The sequence below is a fragment of the Leptodactylus fuscus genome, chromosome 11 (assembly GCF_031893055.1).
Source record: "Leptodactylus fuscus isolate aLepFus1 chromosome 11, aLepFus1.hap2, whole genome shotgun sequence".
Lineage (NCBI taxonomy): Eukaryota > Metazoa > Chordata > Amphibia > Anura > Leptodactylidae > Leptodactylus > Leptodactylus fuscus.
In genome coordinates this window covers 37,813,223-37,832,810 of record NC_134275.1, presented here as the reverse complement: position 1 = coordinate 37,832,810, position 19,588 = coordinate 37,813,223, and the positions used below count along the sequence as shown (strand labels likewise).

At 42.6% G+C, this 19,588-nt stretch overlaps 1 protein-coding gene across 1 annotated transcript; it reads left to right on the top strand.

Annotated features, from left to right (window-relative positions):
* The first annotated feature begins 1,432 nt into the window (after window positions 1–1,432).
* On the top strand, window positions 1,433–19,158 carry LOC142185114 (ceramide kinase-like). The gene is made up of 13 exons (XM_075260369.1): window positions 1,433–1,696; window positions 5,906–6,007; window positions 11,570–11,692; window positions 12,774–12,902; window positions 13,258–13,321; window positions 13,612–13,757; window positions 14,345–14,419; window positions 14,922–15,074; window positions 15,170–15,275; window positions 15,463–15,521; window positions 16,086–16,291; window positions 16,427–16,611; window positions 18,201–19,158. The coding sequence occupies exons 1-13, from the start codon at window positions 1,579–1,581 to the stop codon at window positions 18,259–18,261; spliced, it is 1,527 nt and encodes a 508-aa protein (XP_075116470.1). The 5' UTR covers window positions 1,433–1,578; the 3' UTR covers window positions 18,262–19,158.
* The last annotated feature ends 430 nt before the right edge of the window (window positions 19,159–19,588 follow it).

Below are 19,588 nucleotides of genomic sequence, written 5' to 3'. Positions count from 1 at the left end.
TAATCAGGAGCGGGATGCTGCAACGGAATGCTGATGAACAGTATACAGTGCCGAGATAGCGTGGTTCAATACTATACACGAACACATGTCATTGAATGCATAGAGCACTACAGGCTCTTTTTTTCCTTCCTAAATGGACTTTGACTCTTAAATCACTTCTAAATTTGTCTTAGTCTGCCAAGATGGCAGAGTGTGTTGAAATGTTCAGGGTGTTGAAAGATCTGTGGACCAAGACCCAATGCAGAGGCACCTAATTCCCCCATTAGTAATAATATTGCTCTCCCAGAGGGCCCCATTATAGTAACATTGTGTCCCATAGTGCCACCAATAGTATTAATGTTCTCCCAATGTACTGCAGTAGTTAAAGAGCCCTTAGAGGGCACCCAAATGTAATAATGCTCCCCAATGTGCCCCATTTGTAATAATGTCCCCAATAATAATAATGATCCCTAGTTTGTTCCATTAGTAGTAGTTCCCATTATAGTGCCCTAATAAGAATAATGCTCCTTTGGTGTGCTTCATTAGTAATAATACCCACTATAGTGCCCCCAGTAGTAATAATGCTCCCCCACAGATGCCCCCATTAGTAACAGTGCTCCAATAGTAATTAATACACCAATAGTGCCCCCAATAGTAACGCTTCCCCATAGTGCTCCAAGTTTAGCTGACAATCTAATATGTATGGCCAACTTTAGACCTCCATTGCTGTGTGTATGGAGCTATTATGGCAGCACACTGAACCCTATGGCTCTGTACTATCTAGCGATCGATGCCCTATGTGTCACTGTATGTTGCCTTTGTAATATGGAGGTATTATACAGTGGAACATGGCGCATCTGTCTATGTTGCGTCTGATTCTGATTTACAGAAATCCTGCTTATCTTATGGAGAGGTACGGTACGGCCCCATGGGTGCTGTAACTGTACCCCTAAATGTTCTCCCCAACCATTAGGGCCAGTAGCAGACAACTTGCAATGCTAATTGACTTTAAGAGTATTCCCTCACAGGTTCATGTAGAGACCTGCTGCAATATACATATTAGTGTATAAAGTGTAATTCGTTTATAAAGGGTGAAATAAAGTGCCATTAATCTGATATTAGGCGAGTCCTCATGAATAATGGAACATCGTCACATTAACCTCAAAACATCATCTGTTCCTTTTCTCAGCACAATGGCCTGTCTATTGTCACAATAGGAACAAAGCCTCTCTATACACATTCAATGCTTATTCCGGCATCCTCCTCACAGTATGCTCTGTTTTGGGGTAAACAATAGAGGACGGTGTGTACCCTGCAAGTGCCATGTACACCATGTCTACTGAAGGTAACCTATACTGGAGGTGGAGTCTCCGTGAGGCAGAACCTGTTCAGCAGCCATAGGAAGTCATTATCTTCTGTGCTGACACTTTATTACTTGCCAGTGAGAGGAAGGAGAGAGTCAGAGCTGGACTCTGAGAGTGGAGTATAGACACTGGAGTATATAGATAGATAGAGTCTGTATACGCTGACATCAGGGAAGTATAGCATGTCCTAGCTCCAAATCCTGGCAGGGAAGATTACATTGTCCTATATAATATCATGGAGAAGGAAAATCTCATTTGTTTGCTTAAAATAAAGGGCACAGAAGTGTCGCTTGCATTGGAGCCGTCTACTCTGAGCTGGTCCTATAACAAGAGGCGGGTATTTCAGAAGAAAGGTAGGTGGCATGGCATGGCCTTGTATGGAGTATTGTTCTACATATTTCGGTCTTCTATGAAGTTTTGTCATACATGTTTGGGTCTTGTATGAAGTCGTCTTGTTATATCTGTTTGGGTCTTATTATACATGATTGGGTCTTGTATGAAGTCTTGTTGTACATGTTTGTGTCTTGTGTGAAGTCTTGTTGTACATGTTTCTGTCTTGTATGAAGTCTTGTACATGTTTGGATCTTGTATGAAGTCTTGTACATGTTTGGATCTTGTATGAAGTATTGTTGCACATGTTTCGGTCTTGTATGAATTCCTGTTATACTTGTTTGGGTCTTGGATGAAGTCTTGTTGTACATGTTTGGGTCTTTTATTAACTATTCTACATTTTTGGGTCTTTTATGAAGTCTTGTTGTGTCTGGGTCTTGGATGAAGTCTTTTTGTACATGGTTGGTCTTGTATGAAGTCTTGTTACACATGTTTGGGTCTTGTATGAAATATTGTTGTACATGTTTGAGTCTTGTATGACGTCTTGGTATACTTGTCATACATGTTTGGGTCTTGTATAGAGAATTGCTATATTTGCTTGTGTCTTGAATGAGGTTTTGTTGTACATGCCTGGGTCTGATATGAAGTCCTGTTATACAGTACATGTCATACGTTTTTAGATCTTAGGTTATTGCTATATCATGAATCTGTTGTTGACAATGGCAAATGGCAATGAGTTCCTGTTTCTGTCCTTAGAAATAAGGGATAGACGTGTAATGTTTAGAAAAATCCTGGTCGTTCGAGCCCTTTACGCTAGTCATACATGTTATAGTTGTACACCATTGATGTTACACCTTTTATAACAGAACGGTGATACATTTGGGGTATTGTTAGCATTATAAGTGTAAAATTGCTGGAGGATGTAATATTACGTGTCGTCCATTAAAATGAATGGGTGTTCATATAACACATGGTCACATAGCTGAATAAAAAACCTTCTGGGTTTCAGAAGTTGCAGCTGGCCATGTATTGTTCTTGCAGTGGTCACAAGGTCAACCATGTAATACACTGATATACACTGATAAGCAGGTCCACTCAGTCACTCTTGGTGGCTATCTACTTTGACTAATCCCTAAAACCCTCCATTGTGATGACTTAAAGGGGCATATTGAAAGAAATTGTCTTTGTGAGATAACCACAACTTATTGAGATTATCCTTGTTTAGGTGATGGTATCTTTAGATTCTGTTGGGTAAATCAAACATGGTCAAGGTTGGGAATTACCACTATACTCATCAATGGCAAGATGCCATTACTAAGGTTCTGAAGCCCTTCTGGGTATCAGAACTTTCACCTGACCATATATTTCCTCGGCCAACTATGTACTACACCGATGAGCAGGGTCCATTAGCGCGAGAGTCACTCTTTGTTGGTGACTCTTTTATGTGGCTAATCCTGAAGACTTTCATGATGATGGTTTAATAGATCATATAGAACAAGTTTGGCTTTCTGAGACAACCACAGTAGAAATAGATGATCCTTGTTTGATGGCATTATCTTCAGATGTATGGCCAGATTTAGCTGGATAAGTTGAACATTGACATGGTCAGGACAATCAGTCGTCAAAATCACTATACTTGTCAATCACAAAATGTTATTAATCTTTCTAAGGTTCCAACTATTCTGGGTATCGGAAGTTGCAGATGTCCCTATATTTCCCCTGCAAGGGCCATTTAGTCAGCCGTGTCTTACACTGATGAGCAGGATCCAGTCAATTGTTCATTGTTGGTGGCATTGTTCCTGAAGACCCCACACTGATATGGCTTAATAGGGCATATAGAAAGGAATTGTCCTTGTGAGACAAGTAGGTATAGATTGTCCTTACTTGTGTGATAACGTTATCTTTATACCTATGACCGACCAAATTTAGTTAGGTAAGTCAAACATAGCCATAGTTGGGACAATGGGTGGTCAAACTCAATTACAGCTCTAGTTATCATCGATCACAAAATGGTCAGTATGATGGACAGAAAGGAATTCCCGTCCCCAATATCTATACCTGTCCAGCTATTATTTGGGCAGAGTGTTGTGTTTCCTTTGTTTGTGACTAATTCATCTTTGGTCAATTATTAACAAATCCCCTCAGATTTACAGTAATTAGTATATACAATATACTCACAAGTACAAGGTTCTACAAGTACAAAGGGCAACTTCACCACCCACTAAAGCAAATATCATATAAAGCAGTCAATCTGCAAGATCCTTCAACGAATACAGACGGGTATTCTACCATTCCCTGCCACTGCCAAAAAGTCCAATACAGAACACTATAAGTACAAAAACATTGGCAGTGTATAAGATAGCCAATGACATTACAGTGTTGTGTTAATGGGCCGCGGGTTAGAGTGGAGATATGGTATACATGGGACATCCACCATTCATTATGAATGTGTTCCACCATAAAAGTAGAGTTGATGACATCAGCGTATAGGGACTCTATATACAATGAGGATAAAGCATTCATTTGTATGGTAGATAGATCAATGCTGGTGGAGGCCATTGAGTAAGACCCTGGCTAGAAGCCCCTCCGCCTCCATGAACTCCTATTTATTTCTTTGTTTTATTATATCTTGCTTGTCAGGCTGTATACAGTGATATATGATATCAATGACATGATACACAGATTATAAGGTTTGGGTGACCACTGTGACATCTTCACTGAATACAAGGCACAGCGCTGTACATTGTATGGTGGCTGTGTTCAGTATTTCAGGTCATTTCCATCCACTTGAATGGGACTGAGCTACAAGTAGGCCATCTTGTGAATGAAGGTGACATCACTGGCCTGTCCTAAGGATACTAAGAAGGCCGTGCCATGTAAATTACAGCAGCGATTCTCTTGACATGGAATATGAAATTTACATGGAACACTTTTTGTATTTTCTTTATGGCTAGGGTAAGCATTTTTAGCTATTATCTAGTGTCAACATATCCATCATAAATGTCTGATAAGACTTCATGGCCTATGTGGTATTTTAACACCTAGCATGTTTATTGATATCCTTAGATAAAGGTCTGGGTGTTATAAAATTTATTATATTCACATAGTTGGACTCTGTCCAGCTCCGGGATTAGTTTAAGGTCTGAATACATGTCAAGATTTAATATTTTTAAAGACGTGCTCTATATATAACCATGCCTATTGTAATGTGCCCACACCAGTGATACCTATCTCTACCTCCCGCCAAGTGGTGTCAGTGGGCATTCACGTGCCCAGAATGGTCAACCGTAGGAGAGAGATTTTCTCTGTTAGCTCTATGATGTGTCCCATGAGACAACCCCCATCTATACCCTTATAGATCTTATGGGACTGCTCAAGGCACTGGAAAGTGCTGATAGAATATTAACATGCCGCATTGCAAGCGATAATGGGAGCAGTTGTCTATAGCAACCAAGCATATTGCTCCTTTTACTGTCCAGAGGGCCCTTGACAAATCCAAGAAGTTGGTTGCTATTGGCAATTCTCCAGCATAAGGAGGACTTGTCGGAGGGCTAGTATTGAGGTAGAGTCACACACATGAAGAAGTGTTAGACTCTCTGCAGGTAGCTTATACTCAGAAATGTGATCCTGCTACTTTTCTTTTCATTCTCCGTAACAAAGGTACAAACCCGCTGACCTTTACAGTTACTGTAACACACACCCATATGAGCGTGACAAATATCAGGGTTTTTCTTAGCACTGACCTTACAATTCTATTGTACTATGTTCACTCACATTGCAACCCTGTTGTCTTTCATTGGGCAACATGGCTTCTTTTTCTAGGAAGCTACAGGAAGGCCGATGGGTCTAATGCACATATTGCATATGGACTTTTCTGCGGCCACATGTATCATAGAATATTTTGTTGTATGAGTGCATAACCTGCATGGGAAGTCTGCATGGAGTCTACCTTATGGGAACACGGCCTAGTATTTCTAACCTACTGTAGACACAGGATGTTCAGCATTGTTCCTATTCGACCAATCAGATTCCACATGTGATACGAGATATACAGGCAGATATAGGTTCGGTTGACATAGGCAATGCCTCCTTCTTTTTTTTACCTGCACTAGTTTTAGGGTTTGAGGCCTAGTTGGCTTCCCGGAGGTCTTGGACTTGTGAATGTGATATTTATGTGGGTCCAATATTCTGTCAGGCGTAAAAGTGATTTTACTCTCTCTTATTGTTCGCAGGTATTACCGACTCCATTCCACTGAATGAAATTGTCACCGTTGTTCTGGGCGACACCAAAGAGCAGACAAAGAGCATCAGCGCCCCCAGTAACCAGTTCACAGGTAATGACCAGAGGTGGCAAGAAATGGGACGTCTGTATTCCCTGCATTTATTTCTATGTAAATGGCTGCAGATATCCTGGCCTTGGAAGGAGAAGGAGATGAATCACTGTGTTACATTTGGGAACGTGATAACAAGATGCAGAAGAGCTTATACTGTATGATGGTTATTTTATTTGCGGCTCATTATTTCAGGCTTATCATACTGTTAAAGACCTGTTTGTCAACCTGTCGCGTGACGTAATGTGGTTTTAACAGTGTGACCCTTTTTGGTATGTTCTTGTTGCTATAGTTAACTCTTTTATTGTCAAAACTTGGGTATTTCCAGTAAAGGAAAATTACACTGTTGGCGTTTGTAGGATTGTGTGTCAGAGAACAGAAGGCCTTTATGTTAGAGTATATGGTACACAATCTAAGTTGTCTGCTTGCTCTAGGCTTATAACTACAATGCCGTGGGGGTTACATCGGAAAGACCTGATATGGACGCTTAAGAGTTAAATCAAGGGGGCTTCAACATTAACATAATGTGCAACAATCCCCCACCAATCCCAAGAACTGGGGAGATATTTCCCTGCTGCACATTCAGCCTGATTGCCTTAGGGTCCATTCACACGGAGTAAACGCACGCTCTTGTCATTCAAAATGTCATTGAAGTCAATGGGAGACTTATTTTTACACATGTATTCTTTACACATGTATTTTGCCAAAAAGAGCATGCGTTTACTCCGTGTGAACGGACCCTAAGGCAATCAGGCTGAATGTGCAGCAGGGAAATATCTCCCCAGTTCTTGGGATTAGTGGGGGATTGTTGCACATGGTGGATAGATGATAGAGATAGCCACGTACTTTACTTCAGCTGTCTCTGGTGCTTCCATAGACGTTAATGGGAGCGCAGTCCACCAATGGACACACTTACATTCAGCTGGGTAATGCGCAGTGAGGGGAAATTAACCCCGTTCTAGACATGGTTGGGGTATCAGCGTATATATCCTGTACCCTATGGATAGGGGATAAATACATTTCATGGCGTAACTGCTTTAAAACGGCACAGTGCATAGCAGGGGACATTATGCTGAGCACCACCAAACCTTTGGATAGTCCAATGGGTGCACCGTTTCCTTTAAAAAAATAAAATAAAAAAATAAATTTTAATAAATATGCAAATGACACTGAAGTGCAGTGGGGGCGTGCCTTTGTATGTCCAACCACTATGCAGAGCCCTTGTAGTCTCTTACACTCCCCCACCTCTTAGCACTTGAACCTCATTTGCAAATGCTATCTAAAGTGTATGCCCAGCTTAAAGCTGAGTTCACACTGGGTTTTTTGGTCCGGATTTTGACGCGGAATCTGCCTCAGAATCCGGCTCCAAAAAACACCTCCCATTGACTTCAATGGGAGCTGTTCACTTCTTTTTTCTGCTAGCGTTTTTTTGCCACTCCCGGAAAAAAGAAGCGAGCTGCCCTATCTTGATGCGGATTCCACGGCTGAATCCGCTGTGGCATCCTTGGCATGACACTCCCTCCCGACTCCCTCCCTATTCATTTGGGCCTAATCCGGAGCGGAATACCACGACTGGACCGCATTCTGAGGCGGCCTCCGTGTCAAAATCCGGACCATAAAATCCCATGTAAACTCAGTTTAAGAGTCTGGCAATAGGAACCCTATGTCTTGTATATCATGATTTGCTACTAATGTATGTATGGCTCCTTGGTTATATGTGCAACTAGTGGTTACAGTGTGTCTGGAAATTTAGAAGGGTGATTCATCGTGGACATCCGAATGCCTAATCTGTACAACTGACACATCCATGTGCTAAAGCTCTTGTCATAGGGACAATGTAAAGCTCTTGTCATAGGGACAATGTAGTACAATGAGGACAAGAGTCTGTCACCAGAACCCAGTATGCCAAGCCTCTCTATAGCAGCATAAAATATTGTTCCCTTGGTGTCATGACACATATTGTCTGGCTTTTATGTACTCGAAAATTATTCCTTGATATGTGATCTTCTCGAGCTACAACCTACTATAGGTATGTGTCATATTAGGCCATGGTAATATCTCATCCCCATAGCTGAAGGCTCTTCAATATCAGATCTTCTACCCAGCCTTCTCCTGAGCCTGTGGCTGCTTGTGAACTTTATGGCTGGGCGTTGAGTGGACACCGATCTTTGGCAACTGCGATGACATCAGTTGCCCTGCAGCCTTGACTCACATGAGCTTCATTTACACAAGGGGTGTAGAGCTGCATTTCAAACAGATCTTACTGAATAGCTGCAAGGCACAATGCAAAATTCTCATGCTAAATTATTGTCAGCAGGGGGCAGCTTTACTCACTTTCACAGTTTTTTAAAATTTTCCATTCTGACCTTTAATTCCATTTCTGCTGCTTATGGCGTTTGGATGACATTATTTTGCTTTTTTTTTTTTTAGCCATGTCTTATTTTCAAGTCTGCTTTGAAATATAAAGCACGATACCTACAATGCATTTGGGTTTGTGGTGTTTTTGTTATGTTTTTAGGATACACACTAGTCTATGGTTATTTTCAGCTCAGCTCCATTAAACTGAAAGTGGTTGAGCTGCAATACCACACACAACCTATGGACAGATGTGGCGCTGTTGGTTGTTTTTTTTGTTTTTTTCTTTACTAGTGATCAGTCTTTTTGTGGCATGTGTAGTTTAGAACCACAAAATCTGGGTAATCTGGGCTTGGCTGATCACCTGGAGGCGCTGCACAGAAAGGGCCACAGTAGACTCTACCTGCTCAAGAGGCTGAGGGCCTTCGGAGTCCAGCGGCCACTTCTTAGAGCCTTTTTAAACTCTGTAGTTGTTTCAGCCATCTTTTTCGGTGTGGCCTGCTGGGGGAGCAGTATATCAACCAGGAACAGATATAGACTTGACAGCAGGGGCGGATCCAGGGCCGGGGCCCCACCCAGCAGTGCCCGCGGCCCGGACCTAACAAAACGCAGGTCAGGTCAGTCGGTTAGAAGCGCGAGGCCCTTAAGCTCAACCAGCCCATAAGCAAGCAAAGAGTAAAAGAGACATAGAAATCTGTTATATTGAAATTTCTCACGTCGAAATTATTGTGTCAGTGTGAAATACTTAAAGAAGCCCACAAAACATTGGGCGGGTGAGCCAGCAGGGCCCTGCGGTCCAGACCTAACCGAAAAACACAGGTCGGTTAGAAGCGCGACCCCTTAACCAGCCCCATAAGCAAGCAAAGAGTGAATCAATGTGAAATACTTAAATAAAACCACAATCCGGTATTTTTTAATTTTTTTTTTTGTAGAGCCCTCCTGGGCTTAAAGTGGCTCGAATTCAATATAGAACGCATTTTTGGGCTAATTTTTTCAAAAAATCCTGGGGAGTATTCCAGACCCCCCGGTAGGTAGGGCCCCGCCAAAGTCAATTGCCCAGGGACCGCAAAGCCTGGATCCGCCACTGCTTGACAGGCTGATCAGAAGGGCCAGCTCTGTCCTGAGGAGCCCCCTGGACCCAGTACAGGTGGTGGGTGACAGAAGGATACTGTCTATGGTGACCTACATGCGGGAGAACAAATCCCACCCCATGTATGAGACCTTGATGGCACTTAGCAGCACTGTAAGTGACCGTCTGCTTCACCCCAAGTGTGAGAAGGAGGTATCGCAGGTCCTTCCTTCCAACCACGATCAGGCTGTATAATCTACATCAGACCAAGCGAAGATCGCTCCACACAGAAAACTTATGATTCTGAAGTCTTCCTTCTCTCTTCTTCTGTTCCTTAGCTGCTATGGACTCCTAGTATATCTTCTCTTCTCAGCATATGTGTGTCTACGTCTGTAATATATTACTGGGTATTATCCTGTATCTGTATTACTATGCTGCTGTAACATGCTGAAATTTCCCCACTGTGGAGCTATTAAAGGATTATCTTATCTTATCTTATCTTAATCCTCTATATGGGTCAGGGGACAATTGTATTTCTGACTTGCACATAGTTACATAGTTGATGAGGATGGATAAAGAGATTAGTCCATCAAGTCCAACCTATATCCCTACTATCCCTACATTGTTGATCCAGGGGAAGGCAGCAGTCATAAATTCCCATAGGTGATACCAGAGGAGTGTTATTTAAAGGGATTTTCCAGGATCTATTAATTGGTGACCTATACATAGGATAGGTTATTAGTTCAAGATATGTAGGGGTCTGACGCCTGAGATCCCATGGATCAGCTGTCTGAAGTGTCCCAGCACTTCCCTGTGATCAAGTGTTAAAATTCAACATCTTCAATACTTTTTCCCCTGACATCAGTTGTTTGAAAGAGTCAGAAGCCCCCATTGACTTAAAGGGAACCTGTCAGGTGGATTTGGGGCTCTAAATTACCCTCAGGTCCTCATAGACTGGGGATATACTTTCAGGTCGCCTCGGACTCGGCTGTGATATCATGCATCACCTATAGACATGGGAGGAGCTCTTTCTCGGAAAAAATAGAGAGCCTTTGTTAAACATTTTTAGGAAACCTCTTTTAGCCTAATACCTATGTCCGCACAGTGACAGCTTCTGTTTTATTGTGTTCCGCACAGTAATGACTGAAGCACATGTGAATAAAGAATAGGATGTGCCTGTTCTTGTATTCATGTGAGTCACACAAGACAATTATGGAATAAGCCTCTTAATGTGTATTCATTAGATCAGAATGTCTGTTAGCTTTCCTCAGATATTTATAGGTGAAGATGATGATCTTATTGTTGGAGGAACCTTCTAACAAAATGCAGTGTCCAAAGTGGATAACCACTTTAAATGGACCAACACCCATCATATCAGATAGATAGGTTAGGATCACCTGCATCATACAGTGTTCTCTCCTAGTGAATCGCTGCCTCCGTTCTTGAGATATCTCTGTTTTTGTCAATATGCAAATGAGCTCTTTGGAGCAAAGGCAATACCCTCATTGGTTCAAAGTGCTCATTTACACGTTGCAATAGCTATATTTCACAAGGGGGGGGGGGGGCAACAATTGATTCAGGTGATCCTAACCTATCTATTTGCTGGGCTGGGTTGATATTCTGGGTTATGATGACACACTCCCTTTATGTTGTTTCTTAAGGTAGACATGTTCTGAGAACTAAAGGATTGGGTATGTGCGTTCGGGTTAAAAACAGGACATCCTAATACACATTAAATGGTCATCTGATGCTGCCAAAATGGATGGGTTTAACTGAAGTTAATCCCATGGGAGCGACCACTTTTTCTCTGTGTAGAATCCTTTTGCTTCGCTTGTTGTGGGTTTTCTGCTGGAAACCTTCTTAGCCACAAGGTAGCCATTATCTATCATTCTTCCTGCTGAGTATTCCCAGGCTATCTAAGGGTTAAGTAAAATAAAGTGAGAGCATTGTCTTCTATAGAGTCAACAAAGCATACACTGTATATACATGAATATAACCAGAGGGGTAGCCTGAAGCTATTGAAGGATCTAGAAAGGGGTCTTGGTTCCTCCTATGGTAAGATGTCACTGTCTTCATCTTGTGTGACTTAGAAATACGCAGACTTCTTACTTTTTCTGACACTGGTTTTCTTTATCCTTCAGTGTATCACGTGTGTCGTAAATCGTCTCAGCGCTGGTCTCTGGAAGGGGTGACGTTCACAGCTCCGGATGCCCAGGTGGCTCATAGTTGGGTGCAGACTATCCAGAAGAGAATGGCCGAGACAGGTAATCCACCATTTTTAATGTAGCGGGGTGAGATTTAGGAGAAAGTCAGAGCCCTAAATCCTTATACTATAACTACAATACATGTGATGGCAGCACTTTGCTTCTGATATGGTGCGCAGAGATTAGGCTGACGCCCAATGAGCAATGGAATAGACATCTTGGCATTTCCTCAGTTTACACAGGGCTGACGGGATTTCTTTCCTGTTGCCTATGCAAATAAATTTAAGAGGCAAATAAGCCCAATTATTTTATTAGATGTCACACCTAAGAGTTTCTTAAAAGTCTTTAGCATAATTTGGATTAGGTGGATTAATCTTTATCTCTTCCTTACACTCGATTCACGTGACCATATTAAGAATCTGTGTAGGGGCCCATATGTCACAAGACAGACTTGGAGACTATTAGAGACAATTTTCTCCAAGTCTGTGTCCTATACAAAACAGGGACAGAAATGGTGCATGTAAAAGTTCAAGTGACTTGCAGCATTCACTACTGAGAGAGGGGGGATAAAAACATAAAAAACACTGTTACTTTCCTCTTCCTGGCTCTGCTGCAATCTCCGCCGCTGTCGGCCATCTTCAATGACATTGGAGACGTCATGTGACCATGGGGCTTGCGTCACGACGCATATGGACGCAGGCCCCAGTCATGTGACATCTGGGACGTCACGCAAGTAGGCCCAAAGCCTGCACGGAGAGGTAAGTAACACTGGTTTTTATGTTCCCTTACCTCTCCTGGGCCTCAGATCATTATACTCGGGATCCAAAAAGACCCCCGAGTATAATAGTGCTTGTGGGGCCTGCGGCATGCGAGCCAGATGCAGCCATCAAAAGAGCCACATCTGGCTTGGGAGCCATAGGTTCCCGACCCCTGCCCTAACCTATACATGTACAGATCTGGGCTGATATGTTGGGCTCTGGTGACGCACTGCCTTTAAGGCTCCCAATCTATAGGTCTGGTACTCTGGCATAGCACCTATATATCCCTCAGTATAGCTATACATGATACATATAATAGCCTGCTATGATGTATTTTCAACACTCCACACTAACTTTAGAATAACTCTCTCTTTTGGTGACAGGACAAATCAGGCCAAAAAAACTTCTTGTGTTTATTAACCCCTATGGAGGTCGTGGTAAAGCAACACGAATTTACTACAATGAAATAAGCAACCTTTTCAAGATGGCGGGAATTAAAACTGATGTGATTGGTAAGGATTTATATTATAAAGTCACATGGTCTTCAAGGGGCATCTTCTAGGGTTAATACTGATGGATGGCCTTTTCTTAGGAAAAACTATTCATATTTGATCAATGTGGATCCAACTCCCAGAACAGCTCCACTTATATGACTTTGGCTGAACCTGGTACTGCAGCTCATTCTCCTTCATTTGAAGGTACAGCTGCAATACCAGGCACAACCACAATTGTATGTATGATGCTATGAGTGGGTAAACAATGAAGGGGAGGTAGCATTGACTAGAGTCATGTGACTGCTTCATCCCTATGATCAATATCAACATATTTCATGTCAAATTTTGATTTCCATTCATTTTTTAACATCAGAAACAACTCGAGCGAACCATGCAAGAGATTATATCTTGGAAGCAGATCTACAGACGTATGATGGGTAAGTCTATTTGTTAGCAAATGAGCCTTTTAATACACAACTTGCCACCATATATATAGACGAAGTGAAAGCAGACATTTGGTACTGTTATTACCTGTTATGACCAAGTACCAACCCATTATTTCTGCCATGTTTGCTATTGATGGTCTTGTTGCTGAATGTGAGCTAATACACCCTATAAAGCATAAGCTAGTACACCCTTCATATATCAGACATAGCTAGCTCACAATGTACAGATGACAATACATTGTCTGTTGTGTTCTGACTGGTATTAACATGGACTTCCCCAGGGTGGTATGTGTTGGAGGTGACGGCATGTTCAGTGAATTGCTCCATGGGCTGGTGAGACGTACACAGATTGATAATGGAATATGTGAAGAACTGGAGGATGCAAAACTAAGTCCATGCAACTTGCGGATCGGAATTATCCCAGCTGGTAAGAGTCACATCCGTGTACCTTCTGTAAATACCGGTAATTCCCTTTAAACCTTGCTCAGATTTTCTAAAATAATAAGTATTATTGCATGCGTAATATAAAATAAAGCAACATTGTTTATAGTCTCTAAAAAATAAATAAATAAAAAATCTTACGCTATTTTATGTATACAGCTCCTATAGAGACCCATGTTTTGCTATGGTGACTATAAAGAACCCTGTTCAGTCCGGTCTTGCAGTCATTCATTAGTCTCTTCCATCTGCCCCTTTCTTATTGCTAATCTATAGATAGTAGAAGAATGAGTGAATGGAAACTGCAAAATCAGACAACTCACGTGGCTTGCTTGTAGTCTCCTATCATGGAGACAGGTGTTTATATGAACCAAATGACAGGAGCATTTTGATCAATACTTGCATAGTTGCTTCATATTTTTACATAGTAGATCCATTGGGACATTGGAATCTTATGTTTTATAAATGCACATAGGGACTACGTCAAGGATTGCGCCATCTTGGCACCGACTAGCTTGTCTCTACATCCTTGTAAGAACAATGTATGATAAGAAATCTTTGTTTCTTTGTCTCCAGGCTCTACTGATTGTGTTTGCTTTGCAACTGTGGGAATCAATGACCCAGTGACGTCAGCCCTGCACATTATTATCGGTAAGTCAGATACATTTACGGACTGATGCTGAAATATTTACACTGAAGAATGTATCCATGGCAGAAACTACAGTAAATGTAATGTAATAAATGCCCGTCAGACGTGTGGTGCTGTTGTTAAAGGGGTTGGCCAGAATTTTTTCTTTTGGCCTATCCTAAGGACACGCAGCCCCTCATGGATAAGAGGATCATTGACTTCAGTAGGAGTTGAGCTGCAGTATCGGTGCCTGCTCACTATATAAGGCACCATACTGTGTATATTATGTTGGAAGCAGCCCTGTACAGATGATTTGTGTGGGGTCCAGCAGTCATACCCCGCCATTAAGACATTTATGGTTACTCCTAAAGATATACCATCCTGGCCAACCACTTTGATCTTGAAAAAAAAGAGTGACTTTAAATATATATATATATATATATATATATATATATATATATATATATATGGATTTTACCACCTGACTCAAGAGAGATGGCTCTAAATGGCTTTTTCTTTTTGCAGGTGACACCCAACCAATGGATGTTTGTGCTTCATATCATAATGGACAACTGATGAGATATTCTGTGTCGCTTGTTGGCTATGGTTTCTTTGGGGATGTCCTAAAGGAGAGTGAAAATATGCGTTCTGTGGGACCTATGAGATATGATCTAGCAGGTAGGATCTACTGCATCAACCAAGTTGTCTGACTCATCATAGGCTAGATATGCCTGTGAGTTCTATTTATTCCTGACCTCTACATCATCTTCTAGGCATAAAGATGGTGCTCAGTAACCGGTCATACAGAGGAACCGTAGAATTCCAGGAAGCTCGTGACCACAACTCCAGCCCTAGAGATAATACTCGATGCAGGACAGGGTAATACTCCTCATCCTCCTCCCTCTTATGTGTATATGGGTCTGTACATACATGTGTTCAATTGCTGCCACAATGACAACGTCTCAATCTAAATGGGTACTGGGCACCATCTAGCTGCGTTGCATGTACATTATATCTTTGGGCACAAAGAGGATCATTTTACAATCGTATTCTTCATATTTTCTAGGTGTCTTGTCTGTTCTGAGTCATCAGACAGATTACGAAAGATGGCAGAAGAATCTCCAGGTAAGACATGATGTCATACTTATAACTACTTCCTGTTTGTACAGAAAATGCCAACACATAGCTATGTTGGTCTAATGTCATTGGTTGTGTCTAATTTAAAGAGGTTTTGTCCTTAAAGATATTTATCCTCTATAAACAAGAGATGGGATAAGTGTCAGATAACTAGGGCTCCCCCAGTGTTCAGGAGAATGGGTCTCTGGAAATCCTTCTGTATCCTCAATGGGGCTTCCAGAGATCATTAGGGGTCCCATTGCTCAGACCCCCAGCAATCTGACACTTAGGGCAATGGAGCACACTTGTATTATATAGAAACAGATGACTATGATGTAGCATTTTGGGTGAATATTCAGCTGAAAAACCACTTTATTAGCCGCTCAAGTCCATACTGTTTGGTCCCTGAGACCCTAACAAAGATGCCACATTAACATGTACAGTGGTTCTGTGGAAGGTAATCTGGTATTTAGTCATAGACAACCCCTTTAAGGCATCAGACATAATTAGAAACTTCATAAACATTATCTATATTCTGTATGAGTGCGGCCTAATGGCTCTTCTCTCTCCTAGATGAGTCGGATACTTGGAAGAAGGTGACTGGTTCCTTCATGGCTATCAACATTACTGCAATGTCCAGTGCTTGTCCCAAGAGTCAAGATGGCCTCTCCCCAACCGCACACTTAGCAGATGGGACCGCTGACCTTATCCTAGTGCAGGAAAGCAACACAATACAGTTTCTTAGACATCTCAGTCGGCACACTAACCGCAAAGACCAGGTAAGATGAGGACGGAGATGATCTACTTTATCTTGGTGTGAATGTGAAGACAGTCTGGGGTCATTGATGGCGCTATCACTAGTTCTTCTGCATACGCAATCTTATCATATAAGAATTCATATTCTTTTCGGACAGTTTGCCTTGCCTAATGTGGAGGTGCACCGGATCCATGCTATGCGCTTCACCCCTGAAGAAGTTGATGAGGAGGAGACAATCCGTCGTAAAAAGAGCTTTTTTGCATGTCCATGTGGGGAAATGGCAGAGACCAGCACATGGAACTGTGATGGAGAGATCTTGGACTGTGCGCAGCTCAGCGTGAGGTAAGTCAGAACTATTTTATGTGCACTGAAACAGAAATTTATGACAGTCCTCCAATGAAATGAGCTAAGAATGGGGCAAAATTATATTTGTGACCAAAGATGGCTGTGGGCTGAATGCAGTGGCATAACTACCGGGGTAGCAGGGGTAGTGGCTGCCACAGGGCCTGGGATATTAGGGGCCCGGTGACAGCCGCTACCCCTGCGTTCTTTTTTCTTAATGGGCCCTATTTACTTACCGATCTTGGCAGTGGCCGGGATCGGTAAGTGACACCACGGGCCCCACAAACATCATTATTTTATTCGGGGGTCTTTTCAGACCCCCGAGTATAGTGATCAGAGGTCCAGGGGAGGTAAGGTAACATAAAAAAAAACATTTTACTTACCTTTCCACAGTAGGTTCGGGCCTACTTCTGGACCCTCCCTGACGTCACATGACCCACAACGCAGGTCCCAGTCATGTGACGTCCTGGGTCATGTGATGTCCCGGACGTCATTGAAGATGGTCGACACCACCGAGGATGCAACGGAGCCGGAGATAGATAAGTAACATTGTTTTTTATGTTTGCATCCCCTCTCGGTCTCCGATTATTATACTCTGGGATCTGAAAAGACTCCAGAGTATAATAATTGTTCATGGGTGTCCACAGTGGGGCATAATAGTGTGTGCAGGGGCCACTATGGGTTATAATAAGATGTGCAGGGGCCACTATGGGGCATAATAGTGTGTACAGGGGCCACTAAGGGGCATAATAGAGAACGCAGGAATGTGTGGGGGGGGAGTCGGGGTCTTCGGCGAACGTTGGTCAGGGGGAGAGCCCCACGTCAAAAGATCGCCACGGGGCCCTGTCGTTCCTAGTTACGCCACTGGCTGAATGATTATTCATCTGGCAGCTATATCAGCTGCTCCTGCACCTGCATGCTCAGCTTGGCATCGCTGACCTATTTGTCATAAATTATGAGAAGGGAGGAGGCTCCTGCCAAACAGCTCTGACAGTAACTTATCTCCCAGGAATAATAGGTTTGCGCAGTTCAATTCCATATCTCCCCTGATATCTGCTGTGAAGGAGAGTCAGTAGGACCCCATACACTTTAGGTGGTTGGACAGTCCTGTCAAAATTAGTCTGTTCTGGATCATCTACTGTGTATGACGAGCTTTAGGCTAGGGTTACACATCAACATGTCACGTGGCAAAAAGTCGCACAGAAGTCGTGTGACTAAAACAGTTGTGCAACTTGCCTGCGGCTTATGTTGTGTGACTTTTAGAGCTGTGATTTGTAGACATGTTGCATACGACTGTGACTCACATTCAACTTCTATTGAAGTGTATGGTAAAAAAGTTGCATGCCCCTTGTGACCAAAATCCAACAGATTTGGATTATCTGCAACTGTTGTTCAATGCAACTGTTGTTCAATGCAACACCATAGCCACTTGCATAACACATGTCACTGTGTAGCCTTAGTCTTTTTATTGCACCTGACAACAACAGAGGTCACTATGTAGCTATGGATGTCATGTGTATAGTGATGGTGAACAAGTATCATTAAATAAGTCACAGATTGATCCTCACCATTCTTCTCTCTCCTTTCAGGGTGCATCACCAGCTCATCCAGTTGTTTGCTCGGGGTATTGAAGACTCCTCGTGTGGCTGAAGACAATTCCCTTGTGGCATATTACACACTTGAACATTTGTTTGTTCCTAGAAGGACTGATATTTATTACATGCTGCTGGCACGGCAAACCCTGCTGACATCAGCTGCCTGCTGGCAAGGCACTGCCCGACACCAGGAGTTTAAAGCTCCCAAGCACTTTAAGTCACTGCCATAAAACCGTGCATCTCCAGCAGATTCCTGGAAACTAATGGGTTAAGGTGCCTATGAATATTGCAGTAGTGCAAATTTAACCTTTCACCCCATAATGGGGTTCTTGATGGATAGAAATGTTGGTAATTTATATAGACTGAGAATGCACAAAAAGCCTGGAGCTTGTAGGAAGTATTTATGTCTGTAAAGAAAGAACACTGGTTTAAAGGAGTACTCCACTTCCAAGTGTGATAGTGTAGGACCGTTAAAGGGACTGTCCTGTCAGGAGTACAATAGTGATGTAGAAGTCAGTACCTATAGGGGGTATTTACCCGCTATTTATTTTCCTTACATTTCGCAGCTGGGTTGCTTTTAATCTCAGCTGCATTATGGCAGAGTTGTGATCTGTGACCACAGTCTGACTACAGTGCCTGTTGGGGGTTTGAGGTGACTTAAGATACACCCCCGTCTCATCATTGGTTCAGGCTCATGCATTGTCCCTCCTCCTGCAGCTCTGCCTCCTCTGATTGGCTGCTCTGTATAACACAAGCCTATCTTAGGCTCAGCAGGGGGTCTGTGCATGGAGAGGAGATTTCTACAGGACAATGTGCATCTTAGCACACAGAAATGTATCTAGGAACGTGAATTCCCCTGGAAGGAATATAAAGAATTTCTCCGGGATCAGGCTTGTTCAAGGTGCTTTGGTTCTAATGGACGGTCTACGATAGTTACCTGTGATGCTGAACGCTCACCTCCAGATTTATTACCAACTATTATTTGATCTGTGAATCTAGAGATTGTCTAGAAATTATGTCTGTTTTAATAAATTTTCGTATTTACAAACTCATGTTTAGATTTTGTTTCATACTTTGATATTTTCTGGTCTATGAGGCTCCAGATGCTTCAGGAGAGCCGAGATGTGCAGTTATATGATGACTAAAGAGCTGGAGGCTGGAGATCAAAACCTACAGCAGGTATCAGCAACCTTCGGCTCTCCAGCTGCTGTGAAACTACAACTCCCAACATGCTCCACTCACTTCTATGGGAGTTCCAAAAACAGCAGAGCAAGTATGCACGCTGGGAATTGTAGTTTTACGACGGCTGGACTGCCAAAGGTTACCTAACCCTGACCAACAGATTACCTAACCCTGACCGATAGGCAGGCGAGGGACTTCCG

Bases quoted from the DNA above. Each gene is read 5' to 3' on its own strand.
- LOC142185114 (XM_075260369.1), top strand. From the start codon at position 1,579: ATGGAGAAGGAAAATCTCATTTGTTTGCTTAAAATAAAGGGCACAGAA. The intron at 12,903-13,257 runs GTAAGGATTTAT...TTTTAACATCAG, and splicing joins AATTAAAACTGATGTGATTG to AAACAACTCGAGCGAACCAT. The intron at 15,522-16,085 runs GTAAGACATGAT...TCTCTCTCCTAG, and splicing joins GATGGCAGAAGAATCTCCAG to ATGAGTCGGATACTTGGAAG.